The sequence below is a fragment of the Phyllobates terribilis genome, unplaced genomic scaffold, assembly GCF_046119375.1.
Source record: "Phyllobates terribilis strain yellow unplaced genomic scaffold, ASM4611937v1 Scaffold_5__5_contigs__length_657084704, whole genome shotgun sequence".
NCBI classification, from domain to species: Eukaryota; Metazoa; Chordata; class Amphibia; order Anura; family Dendrobatidae; genus Phyllobates; species Phyllobates terribilis.
In genome coordinates, this window is record NW_027362765.1 from 593817318 (window position 1) to 593832650 (window position 15333).

At 39.3% G+C, this 15333-nt stretch overlaps 1 protein-coding gene across 3 annotated transcripts in view; it reads right to left on the reverse strand.

Moving 5' to 3' along the window:
* Positions 1–1082: 1082 nt before the first annotated feature.
* The window catches only part of LOC141273716 (uncharacterized), a 29928-nt gene continuing 15677 nt past the window's right edge, over positions 1083–15333 (reverse strand). Inside the window, exons 5-9 of one of the 3 annotated variants that reach the window (XM_073685988.1) lie at positions 15109–15270; positions 14139–14300; positions 11702–11845; positions 10019–10099; positions 1083–2665 (exon numbers count right to left, since the gene is read on the reverse strand). In XM_073685988.1, the coding sequence (XP_073542089.1) occupies positions 2289–2665; positions 10019–10099; positions 11702–11845; positions 14139–14300; positions 15109–15270 (926 nt within the window). In that variant the 3' untranslated portion in view covers positions 1083–2288. The remainder of the gene's footprint in view (positions 2666–10018; positions 10100–11701; positions 11846–14138; positions 14301–15108; positions 15271–15333) is intronic. The other 2 variants (XM_073685986.1, XM_073685985.1) reach the window with 2 other exon arrangements.

A 15333-nucleotide genomic window follows, 5' to 3' on the forward strand; every position in this document is an offset into this window, starting at 1 on the left:
TATAACAAATGGAAAATAAATGCAACGAAAGAGAATTATCAATCCAAATACATTAGAATGCTGACATATTGCAAAAATACAGTCTTTTATGACTTCCTTGATATTTATAATTTGTCTTAGACATTTTCTGTACCTTGTCCGACAAGAGAGTGTGGAAGAAAAAGCAACAATGTGCACCAAAAAAATGTGCCAAATTATAGCAAAAGTTTCTTGCATAGCTAAGCTGATATCAAAGAACAAAGTGAATATTCAATATAAAATATAACCTTTATTATCAAATCTTAAGATATATTTATTTACATTTCCATAGTGCTAGCAGCCATCTATCCAGCAGACTTTAGAGTGTAATGTTGCAGTTCTGATTAGGATATAGCCTGTCTAAAAGAAAGTTACAATCTCTTCATTTCATCATCAACGCTGGATACTATAGATACTAGTGTAACAATAAATTAGTAACCACACAATGTGACTTTCTCAGTATCTTCAGAGAATGCTGCTCACATTAAATACAATCTCCTATCCAGCAACTTATAGCAGCTTCAAAATTGCAGCTGGCTGCTTTTTACTAAGGAACTGGGGTGACCATCACTTTCTATGTGTCATCGGAGAGTATTACTAATATTACATTCAATCTCCTATCAAACAACTTATAGCAGCTTCAATATTGTGATAAGCTGCTATTTCTCGAATACTTGTGTGACATCTGTTTACACTTATTGTTACTTAATAAAGCTAACTATTGCTGACATCATTACTAGTCTCTAGTTAGCCTTGTCATTGTAAATTTCAACACATTTTGTCCACACTATTATTGATGGGCACTAGTGATACACCAATGTACCCGTATAAGGGGTTATCAGAGCACGCTCGAGTCCTAACCGAGTATCTTCGGCGTGCTCTGAAAACATGTATGCATCGCCGCGGTTGCACGTTTCGGGTCTGTTAGACAGTCGCAACACATGCAGGGAATGCCTGTTTGTCAGGCAATCTCTGCATGTCTCGCTTCTGTCAAACAGCCGTGAATCATGCAGTCGCGGCGACGCAAACATGTTTTCCAAGCACTCCGAAGATACTCGGTTAGGACTCGAGCGTGCTCTGATAATCACTTATCCGAGCACGTTCACGCATCACTAGTGGGCACATCAGGAGACTGTCAACTCTACTGTAATTTGGCACCAGAATCTAAGATAATAACTCTGGTGGCCACAATTTGAGCCAAAGTAATCCAACTAATAAATTCTGTAAACTTAAACTAGTCAAACTTAAAATATGCCACATTTATCAGACAGCATGATTCACTTTGATAAATCTGGCATATTTTAAGACAGTCTAGTCTACAGCCCCACTATACATATTAGACCAATACCAGTCAAACCCGCTGATATTGATGGGTTAGGCCGACAGTCTTTCTGTAGGGGAAAATATGACTCTGGCGTGTCTGATTTCACACTTACAATCTTATTGACTCCAGCTGATAAGCCGCATCCAGACCCGTCTGTCGATGGATACTCATAGAGAACATACTGTACAGTAGGAACGCTTCCACCTGAAGTATGTGTAGGAAAGCCAACTTGAATGATTGGCCAAGCCATCTAATGTGAATTGGAAAATGCAGCATTCTAAAATACTTCAGAAATGCAAGTATTTACTAACACACATTCTTTTGATGTGAGGAAGTAAAGGGTTGTTTACTAAAGTAGAAATAGATTTTAGTATATTCTTTGAAAATAAGATCTCCGCTTTAGCCAATTTTAACTTCTTAGAAGGGTCTACTGACAGTGAACTGACCTGCCAGAAGGGAAGTAAAGCACTACATACTGCCCATTCAAATGAATGGGTTGTCTGTGTAAGACAGAACCAAATGGATCTTCCAAAGTGGATGATGACGAGGATTCAGAACAAAGGATTCCCCTATATAACTGACATTTTTCTAATAGGGTGCATGACCATAAATTTTTTAAGCCCCCTTAACTTGGAATATTGCATGCAGTATATGGGTCAAGTCTTACATTGTGAAGTCACTGGCATATGGGAAATGTACCTGAATGGCTCAGGCTCCGTTTCCACCACATGTTTGCATCCTTTTGAATTTCTTACGCAATTACAAAAAAAGAACCTTTAAAACAGGATACAAAACCCAGGCATATACCCAACTTTCCTCTTTGTCCTCACCTCATTTCCATTTCCCTATGCATTTACTGGTAGTACGTCTATTACAATCAATAGTATAGCTTTCACTGTCTTCCACAAATCTGGCAATCAATAATTCATTCCTCAAACTAGCCTTTTTAAAATTCACACACAATCAAGTTCTTAGCATCGCAAGGTTGATCATTCCATTGTCCTTGTTCAATCATTTCCACACAATTTTCCTTTTGGCCCCCATTAGGTTCGTTGGCATTCCAGTTTTTGTAGGAAAGTCGGTTGCCATTAGAATATATATAATTGCCTTCTTCTTTTTGGTCATTCATGCCAAGAAAAATTCTTCTGTTTTTAGCCTTGACAATCTGTAATATGGCAGCATTTTCAGCACTGTTGAGTGGCGTGGGCATCGTTCCTTGGGCTCCTTTACAGGTATCTTTAGCTGTTTCGTAATTACCTTCCTTTCCATTTGTGACATATATTTTGTTTCCAGATGTCACAACTCCACTTTGGAAATAGCACACTGTGAAAGAAGGGAAGTTTGAGTTTCCTGTATATGTTTTGTAACACGTTACATAAGAACAATAAAGCAGAGCAACCCTTATGTTCAGTTTATTTGCAATTCTATTTTCATGTCAGTTGTATACAAGCATATGGGGCTGCAGAAAACTGGGTTATTATTTTAGTTTCAAGACAAATTAAGACTTAAAGCAGTGGCCAGGTTGGATGTAAATAAACCTCTGCAGAAATAAAGATATTCAACTTTCTAAAAAACTTAGTATTATTTTCTCAACAGATATTAGTTTGTGGTCAATAAATAAAAATACTCTTATATACACATGGAAGATGCAAGCCAGACATACAGTATATTTCCACTTTTAGCTGGACTGAACTTGAGACCGATCTACAGCAGAGAACGGTGAAGGCACTAGGAATTGCCCTGGATCCTTGGCTTGATGTACTAGATCTATATGAACCTGAAAACATTTTTTGGGGGTCAAGTTAACTGATTTCTCTATTTTGTGCACAAAGGGGGGGGGGGGGTATTACTGTGTAAAAGAATTAAGAATCTGTAGGTCACAAATTGGGACATTACTACCATGAGCAGTACACTGGAAGGGATAATGGGGGTAATAGCAGGATGGGGAGTTTATGTGAAGAGATACAGAAGAAATGGAAAGTGAATGCTACAATTAAAAAAGATGTCACAAGCGAATCATTTACTTTACATAGAACCTGTCACCATGAAAATTCAGCCCAATCTGCAAACACCATGTAATAGATGAGCGGAAGTGGAGTAGATTGATACATAGTTTACAATAAAATATTCACTATAACTTGATAATATTCATTTAACCCTCTGCTGTATCGGTGATTTTTGGCCCAGTTGGTGGTCCTATTAGTTACTGACAACTTCCTTTGTATAAGTGTGACACAGTGATAGCTGTCAATCCATTCAAGGACCACCCACTACATCGAACATCCCAGAAAGAGCAGAGGATTAAATGACTAAATCACAGGCTATATTGAACGTTTTCTTACAAAACTATATATCAATCTGCTCAGGTCATCCTGCACTATAACATGGTGCCTGCAGATTGGACAGCATATTCATGATGACAGATTCACCTTTAACTATACTGTACATAGAATTTTCATTATGCAGAACTAGTAACTGAAACATTATGATTAGAGGTACACTACCCTACATAGGGTTAAGATGCTGTATCTAAGGCTGCTGCCTTATTTGCAGTAAAAGTGCGAAGACATGGGGCTTGAGCCCTTGATCTTTTAAGACCTTAGCAACATTAGCAGAAGGATTTATACAGCTACTGGAGTACTTAGCTCACAGAGCATTTCTTGGACTGGATACAATTGTACAGTATCTACTGATCAGACTAGAGAAGGACAAGCTATGTACCAGGTTATCGCCTGTGAATGTCGACAAGAGTGTTCTCATTCATTGGAAAATGAAGTACTTGAAAATGTTGAGGAAGGAAAACACATATACTAATCCTAAATTAAAGTATGTTGGAAAAAATTGCAGTAGTTATAAAAAAACTGTTCTGAATACAGAAAACAGTGCTTTGGGCAGGCATTGATTTGCATTGCATTTTGCAGTGTTTTCAGTCTTTAACCCCTTTACCCCTGAGGGTGGTTTGCACGTTAATGACCAGGCCAATTTTTACAATTCTGACTACTGTCACTTTATGAGGTAATTACTCTGGAACACTTCAACGGATCCCCCTGATTCTGAGATTGTTTTTTCGTGACATATTGTACTTCATGATTGTGGTAACATTTCTTCGATATCACTTGCGTTTATTTGTGAAAAAAATGGAAATTTGGTGAAAATGTTGAAAATTTTGCAATTTTCAAAATTCGAATTTTTATGCCCTTAAATCAGAGAGATATGTCACATAAAATCCTTAATAAATAACATTTCCCACATGTCTACTTTATATCAGCACAATTTTGGAACCAAAATTTTTTCTTGTTAGGGAGCTATAAGGGTTAGAAGTTGACAAGCGATTTCTCATTTTTCCAACAAAATTTACAAAACCATTTTTTTAGGGACCACATCATATTTGAAGTCACTTTGAAAGGTCTTTATGACAGAAAATACCCAAAACTGACACCATTCTAAAAACTGCACCACTCAAGGTGCTCAAAACCACATTCAAGAACTTTATTAACTCTTTAGGTGCTTCACAGGAATTTTTGGAATGTGGAAGAAAAAAATGAACATTTAACTTTTTTCACAAAAATGTTACTTTAGACCCAATTTTTTTTATTTTCACAGGGGTAACAAGAAAAAATGGACCCCAAAATTTGTTGTGCAATTTCCCCTGGGCACGCATATACCCCATATGTGGGGAAAAACCACTGTTTGGGCGCACGGTAGGGCTCGGAAGGGATGGAGCGCCATTTGACTTTTTGATTGTAAAATTTGCTTGAATAATTAGCGGACGCCATGTTGCGTTTGGAGAGCTCCTGTGTGCCTAAACATTGGAGCTCCCCCACAAGTGACCCCATTTTGGAAACTAGACCACCCAAGGCACCTATCTAGATGCATAGTGAGCACTTGGCACCCCTAGGTGCTTCACAAATTGATTCGTAAAAATGAAAAAGTATTTTTTTTTCCACTTTTTCATTTTTACAAATCAATTTGTGAAGCACCTGTGGGTTCCAAGTGCTCACTATGCATCTAGATAGGTGCCTTGGGGGGTCTAGTTTCCAAAATGAGGTAACTTGTGGGGGAGCTCCAATGTTTAGGCACACAGGGGCTCTCCAAATGCAACATGGTGTCCGCTAACAAATTGAATGGAAAATCGGCTCAAATTGTTAGCGGACACCATGTTGTGTTTGGAGAGCCCCTGATGTGCCTAAACAGTGGAGCTCCCCCACAAGTGACCCCATTTTGGAAACTATACCCCTCAAGGATTTTATTAAGGGGTATAGTGAACATTTTGATCCCAGAGGTACGACACAGAATTTGATAACATTAGGTCATCATATTGAATAAGTTGTCATTAGTCTTGAGCGCAAGTGCTTGCTACTTGAGTTTGCATCGGGTACTCAGGTATGCGTCATTTACTGCGTGTGCTCGAGTGACATGCTCGAGTCCCTGCCCCGCATGTTTCACGGTTATTAGACACCCAAAACAAAACATGCGGGGATCGCTCGTGCATGGCAGGCAATCCCCGCAAAGATTTTTTGGCCGCGAAGCATATGGGGCGGAGACTCGAGCATGTCACTCAAATAACCACGATACTCAATGCATACCAGAGCACCCGATGCAAACTCAAGTAGCGAGCACTTGCGCTCAACACTAGTCACCATATCGTCATCTTTTTTTCTTACTTTTGAAAAAAATCCCAGCCCCATCAGAACCCTAGCCCCAAACCTAGCCCTAACCCTAGCCCAACCCTAAACCTAGCACAAACCTAACCCGAGAGTTAATTTTTTACGCCGTTCCACGTGCGGTATAAGTGATTAGACGACCTTATTCTTCGGGTCGGTGCGACTACAGCGATACCAGAATCATATGGGGTTTGTATGATTGACAGCTGTCACACACTAAAAGCCGCATTTTTTGTAAAATCTAGTTTTTGCATCGCCATATTTTGAGAGCTATAATTTTTCCAGATTTTGGCAGACAGTCATGTGATGGTTTGTTTTTTGCGGGATGAGTTGACGTTGTTATTGGTGCCATTTTCAGGCACGTGACTTTTTTTATCGCTTTCTATTCCGATTTTTGGGAGGCAGAATAAACAAAAACCAACAATTCAGGAATTGTTTTTTTTTTTTTTTTTTTATGCTGTTCCGCGTGTGGTAAAATTGATAAGGCAGCTTTATTCTTTGGGTCAGTACGTTTACAGCGGTACCACATTTATATAGTTTTTCTATGTTTTGCACTTTTACATAATAAAAGCAATTTTATAGAAAAAATTATTTTTTAGCATCACTTTATTCTGAGAGCTATAACTTTTTTATTTTTTGGCTGATGGAGCTGTATGGTGGCTTGTTTTTTGCGGGACGAGATGACGTTTTCAGCGGTACCATTTTTATTTATGTTTGTCTTTTTTATCACGTGTTATTCAATTTTTTGTTTGGCGGTATGGTGATAAAGCATTGTGTTTTTGCTTCGTTTTTTATTTATATTTTTTTACCGTGTTCACTGAAGGGGTTAATTAGTGGGACAGTTTTATAGGTCAGGTCGTTCCGGACACGGCGATACCAAATATGTGTACTTTTATTGTTTTTTTTGTGTTTTTTTTACAATAATATTTATTGATGGGTACATTATATTTTTAGCTTTGGTGGATTATTTTTTTATTTTTTTTTAATATTTTTACCATTTTTTTTTTTTTTTCACTTTATCACACTTTTTACACTTTTTTACTTTGTCAAACTATGGGACTTTCACTTTTTTTTCTCTGATCGCCTGCATGGCACAGGAATGCAGCACCATCCCTGTGCCATGCAGGCTGTCAGCGCTGGACAGGGAGAAGATAGTTTGGAGATGCACTGCGCATGTCCAAAAAATCTTCCTGCTGTCTGGTGATCCGGATGTTGTCATGACGACATCGGGTCGTCATGGCAACATCCTGGAAGCCGCGGCAGACCGTGCTGGAGGCCAGAAGAGGAGTTGAGTATCGGTGATCACCTCCCCTTGCCACCGCAATGCTGCGATCGACTTCGATCGCAACATTGCGGGGGTTAATGTGCCGGGAGCGGTGCGGGACCGCTCCCTTCACATAGCACCGGGTGTCAGCTGTCGCAATCAGCTGACACCCGGCGGCGATCGCGCCCGCATAGCCCGTGTGCGGGCGAAATCGCCACGGCGTATAAATACGTATCTGGTCCATAAGTCCCAGGGCACAGATACGTACTAATATGCCCTATGTCGTAAAGGGGTTAAAGTAAACTTGTCAGGTGCCCCGTCCTCCCAGAACCACCAGCAGTTGTGTTTACCATTCTAAATACCCTGCCAGTCCCTTTATTACATTGGACACATAAACAGATCTTTAGAAAAAGTGTTTCTAAAGTTCGTTTATGATATGTAAATGAACCATTTGACTAGTCAATGGGACATTAGTTTCCCCAGACTAGTCAGCCACTTAGCATGCTATCACACCCCTGTGGGCATAATAACATGGCTTATAACAGTCGGCGTCATCGCCAGCGCTATATAAATCTCACACATGCGAGCGTTTCTGTGCACTCACATCATTGAGCCTCTGAAGCCGGGTGTAAGCTTCCCAGCTTCAGAAAGGCGCACTGCCCATCATTGGAACTGCAGAGGACTGCAATCAATAGTTATCGCAGCATTTAAAGGCAGGAAGAGGGAGGGGGTTCACTCCCATCCAATTGGCACCCCAGCGGGCTGCTGATCATTGTCATGGCAGCCCAAGGTCAAATGACAACCTGTGGGTCTGCCAGTGACGGTAACCTATTTAGACCATGCCAGCTGCATGGTCTAAAAGGCAATCTGTCAGTGTAACAGGTGACAGGTGAAATGCATTCCAATCCTGGTGCAATGCAATGCATTATATACATATATACAGTGATCAGAGTAATACAAGTAAAAATTCCATAGAGAAACTAAGAGAAAACTTAATTTTTTTTTTTAGAAATTATAAAAATATTTAAGAAAAATCCAAAAATAAAGAACAAAATAATTATAACAATAAATACGTATATTTATGTATAAACAAAAATAAACCAAAAAGTACACATGTTTGGTATCGCCATATCCAGAACAACCTGGCCTATAAAATTATCTCACTAGTTAACCCCTTCACTAAACACTGTAAAAAAAAATCTTTGCAAAAAACTAAAAAGTGGAAAAAAATCACGATCAAAAAAATGAATGTAAACAAAAATGTTATAGCTGAAAATGTCATCTTGTCCCACAAAACACAAGCCAAATTCTGAGCTCCCAAATCCAAATGTCCCCTTTCCATCTGAGCCCCAGTGTGCCTAAACCACATTTAGCGTCTACATTGTTTGGCATTTTTGTAGCGATGAGAGCCCACTTAATTTTTGGGTGCATGTCTCCAGAAGCACGAACGAGGCATAATGGATGGGCACTACAAGACAGATTTCCAATTTTCACTCAGCAACCAGCTGCTTGGTTCCGAGTGTAGTCCGATGTATGCTGTAATGCAGCGGCTTGCGACATTACTGTAATGGTTCAGGGTGTGTTTTGGCTGACCATGTACCTCCCCCTCAGGTGACTGATCGCATGACTGTGACATCAGCACAGGTCCTGTGCACACAGAAGGTCTGATCACATGACTGTGACATCAGCACAGGTCCTGTGTGTGCACTGGAGGATATATAAACCCTCGTAGTTTTGAGACAGTGTGAAAGGCGTGAGGCCTGTTCCCCGTGTGTGGGACACCATTAGAGTGTGAGGCCTAGTGAGGCCTAGTGAAGCCTGGTAAAGCCTGAAAGACAGAGGCTGGATCCTTATGTGTAAGAGATGCCAGTAGCCTTGGAGGGCAAGAGGCTTGAAAGACAAGAGTCCTGGAAGGCAGAGGCTGGATGTTATGTGTGAAAACATACCAGTAGCCTTTGAAGGTACGAGGGCTGGAGACCCCCATCTGGGAAGCCGTAAAGCCACAGCTGTGGCAGAACAAACCTGAAGCAGCTAAAACCCGGCAAAGGTAAAAACACTGATTGATGTGGACATTTATATTGTTACCTTGCTGAAGGCTGTATCTGGAGCCAAGTGGACATATCTGTCACTGGAAAGGCTCTTGGACATTATATGTGTAATATGTCGGCGAGCCACTGAGATGGACTCGGTTATGAGCGGTTTATGATAAATAATAAACTGCTGGATTGTGAAATACCGGAAAGGTGTTGCCTGGTGTGCTTTAATTGACCCGGTGAAGCGAGTGTCCCCCAGCATGATGACTAGCGCTGCCTTACAATGCTCATAGGGACAATGGCGAAGATGAAGAAATTAAGTTCTCCATCTTCTCCACACCTGTGATGTGATTCTTTCATGTGAGAGAATCAGATGACACTCGGATCAAACTCTGACACAGTTTTTGCAGAGTGTGATTAGAATGATCATCGTGATTCTCTTGTGTGAGCGAACCCTAATACATTTACACTACAAAATCATTGTGAGGAATGTTCCTGGAAAACAGAATGTATAAAGAGGCACAACGCTCATTCGTCAGGAAAATGATTAGCAGATCTTCTTGTGTAAACATTTCTGTGAAGATAAGTGTTATGAATGGTGTCTGGCGGGAACTTGTTTCCATCCCTCTTGAAACATTGTATTCAGCTTTGCTGGACATTCTTGTACTATTATTGAAAACACATTTTAGAATAATCAAGTTAGAAAAATATTTACCTTTTTTGAGAGAAATAACATTTTTCTCTAGAGCAGCTATTTTGTTTTCTAAGTTTACAATTTTTGTTGAGAGAGTGGCATCTGAAATGAAAGAGTTGCAAGAAATCAACATAAAACAGTTTTGAATGTGTTTTAATCTATACCTTTTCTTGTTGATTATACAAATGTGTCTTTCAGTTATGTTTACCTCTTCCCTCTCTTCAATGTTCATGTACATTACTAGCGGGTGGACCCCAACCAGAAGTACCATACATTTACAGCATGGGTATAGCATAGGCTCAAGATCTGAGACCTGAACGTCAGCAAGTGGGAGGGGGTTAATATGGTAATTTAGCACAGAGGCGGCGATTTAGGGGAATAGTAAGCAGATTGGAGGGGTTTGCTTGGTGTCCCCCGGATGCCAAGCCTCTGTAAACAGACTTTCTAAAACCAGATTTCTCTGCAATCAGACTTCCACTATGGGCCATACAGGTAAGTATAGATTTACTTTTCTATAACCTGTATGCCCATAGTAAAGGTCTGATATCGCCCAGGGGGATGACACATTCCCTTTAAGAAAATCTGTCAATAAGTTTTTGCTATATTATCTTAGAGCAGCATGATGTAGAGGCAGAGAGCTTGATTCCAGGGATGTGTCATTTAATACGTTCTGTGTTGCTGTTTCCGTACAATCAATTTAATCAACAGGAGATTATCACTAGAGGACCAGATGTCATGTGCCTCCTAGTCAACTTAATCATTGATGTGGGCAGGGTTATACAGAGCTGAACATTCAAAGAACTGGTAGATCTGCTGCAGAGAAAAACAGGGATTTTATCAAAAGGACAGTATATACACCAGCAAATGACACACAGCTTGAATCAGTGTCTCAGCCTCTACATCATGCTGTTCTTGAATTACATAACAAAAACCTGTAAAAAATTGAAAAAACTGGAGAGACACAAAGCCAAAAATAGTGTCTTATTTGGTGGCAAAAGAGTATAAAATGTTAAGAAATCTGCTCACCTGATGGGGTTGTGACAGTCACAACTCCTTTGTACAGGATGTGAAGGCTGCAGCAGGATCACCAAATGAGTTTGATGAAATAGAATGGGGAATTTTGTGATTTTAAATCCGCGCTGCCAAGTATCCAAAGTACGATCATAGGCAGAGATGTAGCATAGTTGCAGTTTATTGTATCTATGCATTTCATGGTTTACAAACCTCTTCATCAGGACAAAACCACAGTAGCTTACTGTCATTTTGTATTGATTAAGAGGTTTGTATACAATAAACTGCAACTATGCTACATCTCTGCCTATGATCGTACTTTGCATACTTGGGAGCACGGATTTTGAATCACCAGATTCCTCATTCTATTGCATAGCAAAAACTTGCTAACAGATTCTAGATTCCCTTTAAGGCACTTTGATAAATGGAAAAGGGTTAACATCCTCAGGCTGGAAGTTTAGGCTGTGGATTTTTATGAAAGTTATATGCAGCTATCCCATTCATCTGAAATCTTACCAATCAGATGAATAAAAATGTTTTTTGGTTGCCTAAATGTCTGCAACAAAATCTGCAGTGTGTGAATTCAACATAGATTTAATTATACTGTGAGAACCTATGTTTTTTTGGTATTTTATAGGCTACATAGCAAAAATAATTAGTTCCTGTCATTGACAAAAATCTAGCTAATCCTACCTGGATCTCCTTTAGCACCAGCTGCTCCTTTGGCACCGGGAGTACCTGGAGCTCCCGTTGCTCCTCTGGCCCCTGCAATACCAGGAGCACCAGCCAACCCTGAAGGACCTGGTAGGCCTCTGTCTCCCTTTACGCCTTGAATGCCTATAAATGCAAATTACATATGAATTTGAATAAGAATTACATACACTAAATACAATTGTTTTTATAATTGTACAAAGTTATTTGCCAGATAATGTAATTTTTAAAGCACCTTACATTGTCAACTTTGGCACCTAGGTCAGGTGTAAAAAAATTAGCTTTTCATCTAAAATCTGCATCACAAAACTTACTGTATCATGGCAAAAAGAGTGTAACATTTGGCATGTGTGAGACCTGGTCTGGCATGAGGTATGATATAATCATAGGTGTAGCTAAAATGTGTGAAGAGATAGAAGTCACACCATGGTACTTCATAGGCATTAGTGGACCCTTTAGCAGATACGTAGACACCATACCTCCATAGCTACTGTGGACTGAAATCTCTTTGTCCCTTTTTTGCCTGAATAATTACATTTCCCTTTCAAGTATACCATAATTCTCCAGAAAGCAGATTAGATTATTTGTCCATAATGTTTCATGGTGCGTTGGGAGATTGCCCTTATTAGATATTTTGCATTTGCGTTTAGGAACCACAAGTTATATTTCTGTTTGTACTCCCTTACATATGAGTGGCTATCAAGGGATGTTAATTACAAAAAACAGCATGTGGTGTCAACAAATGCATGGAACCAGCCCCAAGAATTGACATAATCCTGTAAAAGACTATGGTAAAAAATCTGCATTCCCCTTGAGAAAATAAGAAAATACTGTATAAGGGACAAAAAGGATTTTCAGAATATAGATAACATATGTATAACAATACGTAAGCATTCGACAAAAAAGTTAAAAAACATGGCTAGATCAGCGACAAAGTGATACATAGAGAAGAGAAGAGAGCATCCTTCTACCAAGAACTCACAATCGAGAAGGTAAGAGAAAAAGAGACAATAGGGGAGGGTAGCTACAGAAAAGTTTAAAAGCTTTTAAAAAGCATAAAATTGGCAATAGTACAACAACAACCTACCTAGTCTATGTAAGAACCAGGTGTACCTATCCTTGGCTGAACCTACCCCTGATGAAGCCGCATTGCTAGCGGCGATACGTGTGGGGGAATAATCCTATCTGTGTGTCACCTTCCATGGCATTCTAATATGATATCTTTCTCAAAACACATTGGTCGTGCTGATATATTATGCTTACCTAGAAACTACACCATATGAAATGAGTATAGTTTTTGTACTGACACCAAAAATGATGCATATATAATGATACTCGCGTATTGCACTTTAAGATGAATCTATTGCACTTTATTGTATTATAATTTATTTACAGCAAGTTTTGTGCAGACGGGTCTAATCTATATACATTGTTTCTGTAGGACTATTCTTATTATACCCACACATGTCCATGTGTTGAGATCAATATGTATGGGGTGATAATTGCACTATGCACGTTGTATAAATCTAGTGCACTTTATGGTGTTACAATTTACTGACATATCATGTATGTATACTAAGAGATAGCTGATTGGGAATCACAGGATAGGTACACCTGGTTCTTACATAGACTAGGTTGGTAGTTGTTGCACTATAGCCAATTTTGTGCTTTTTAAATGCTTTTCAACTTTTCTGTAGCATGTTCTTGTTTTTCTTAAATAAAAATTATGTGAGGTGATCACTATTTTCTACATATCTCCTTTTTCTCCCTTTTTTGCCCTGATATTATAATTGATAGGTAGCAGCTGATCCCCTGTTGATATATAGGTGGTGCCCTCTGAACACAATGTATAGCCACAGAGAAGAATGTTGCAGTTAATGTATGAGGGAATTAATGACATAATCCACTAACATTTTTGTCTGTGTGTAGCTAAGAAAAGACTATATTCAAGAAATCTCTTTGAGTTGGAGTTGGCAGAAACTAATTACTGTTTGAGTGTGCAGGGTCTGAAAGACAGGGCAGAGTCAAAGGTTATTCTTTGAATAGATCTTTTAACAGGATTGATAGGTCTGATGATGTGTTTGAGTGAGATTATGGAAAGGATCAATTCAGTTTTCTCTAAGCTGAGTTCTAGAAAGCAGGCTTTGAACAAAGAAGAAATATCTGGTAGACACTCTGCAATTCTGCTGGCAGACAGGTGACATCTGAATCAGATTGGTAAATTTGTGTGTCATCGTGTTACAGATAGTACAAAAAATAAACAAGGTCAAAAGCACAGAGGAGTAGAATAGGAGCCTTAGGACAGGGTATCAAGAAACAGAAATAGAGATGGAGTGAGACGTGGTGGTATCTGAATAGGAGACTCTAAGGGCCCAATTCATTAATTGTTTGGTGAGTTAGTCAAAATAATTTATTGTACCTGGATTTCCTTTATCTCCTATTACACCAGCAGTTCCCATTGCCCCTGCAGTTCCAGGTGGGCCTGTTAACCCTCTTTCTCCTTTTGCACCTGCTGCTCCAGGAACACCAGTTGAACCTTTAGCTCCGGCAGAACCATCATTACCCTTGAGTCCTTGTGGCCCTAGAATAAGAAATGTAAACTGTTAGATTAATGTTACTAATTATTTAGTTAATATAATTTATTTGTATGGCCACAATAGATTACCTCTGTAGTGAGTACTACAAGGGAAATTAGTTAAAATAAGTTGCACTAAGTTTAAGGCTGTAATCATTATTCCTTCAGTCAAGTTCACACGCTTTGAAATGTAGTTTGCAGAAGGCTACTAGCTTCAAATATTCACAAATGGGAATGTCCCCTCCATAAAAGATGCTGAACATAAGTCCTGTAGATTGAGATTGCGTATGTCTTTAGTAGTTCACATGAAGTAGCCTAGCTTCATTTTTGTACTGACTTCTCAATCTACAATCCAGGATGGATGTCTTCTACCTTTGCTGACAGACATTGATGCTGAGTGTGTTCTTACATCTACTCTGCAGTTCTGCCATGGGTATTTTCCTCTCCCTGTACACTAATACACAGCCTATGTGATTCAAATCCCATTATGCCATTCTCCTTATCAACAACTTGTAGTATACGCTCAACCCAGTAACTTCCCATTCTAAACTCAAGTGTTCAGCCTCCTTTCCATGCCTGCTATTACTTCTAACACTAAGAGAAGGGAGTGGGAAAGAAGAACACTGACAGAATCATAGCTCTGTCAGGTCTACGTCAAATTCAGTAGGGCAGCTAGTTAGGTGTAAGACTTTGTCAGACTTCACATGAGCAGAATGGTAGTATAATAGTCATATTTGATCTACAATGGTTCTACAAATGTTTCTTATTTTGTTATAATGTTACTTGACAAAAATGTATCTGCAGTACAACACACCTGGATCTCCCTTATCTCCTTTAGCACCAGCAGCTCCTTTAACCCCTTGAATCCCTTGTGGTCCTGTTGCCCCTGTAGCTCCTTTAGCACCTGCAGCTCCAGGAGCGCCTGCTGACCCTGTTGCGCCAACTGATCCTTTATCTCCCTTAATTCCTTGTAAACCTTTAAGGAAGAGAAAACAAAAATAAATAAAAAATATATATGAATATTACAATTTTTTGAAAT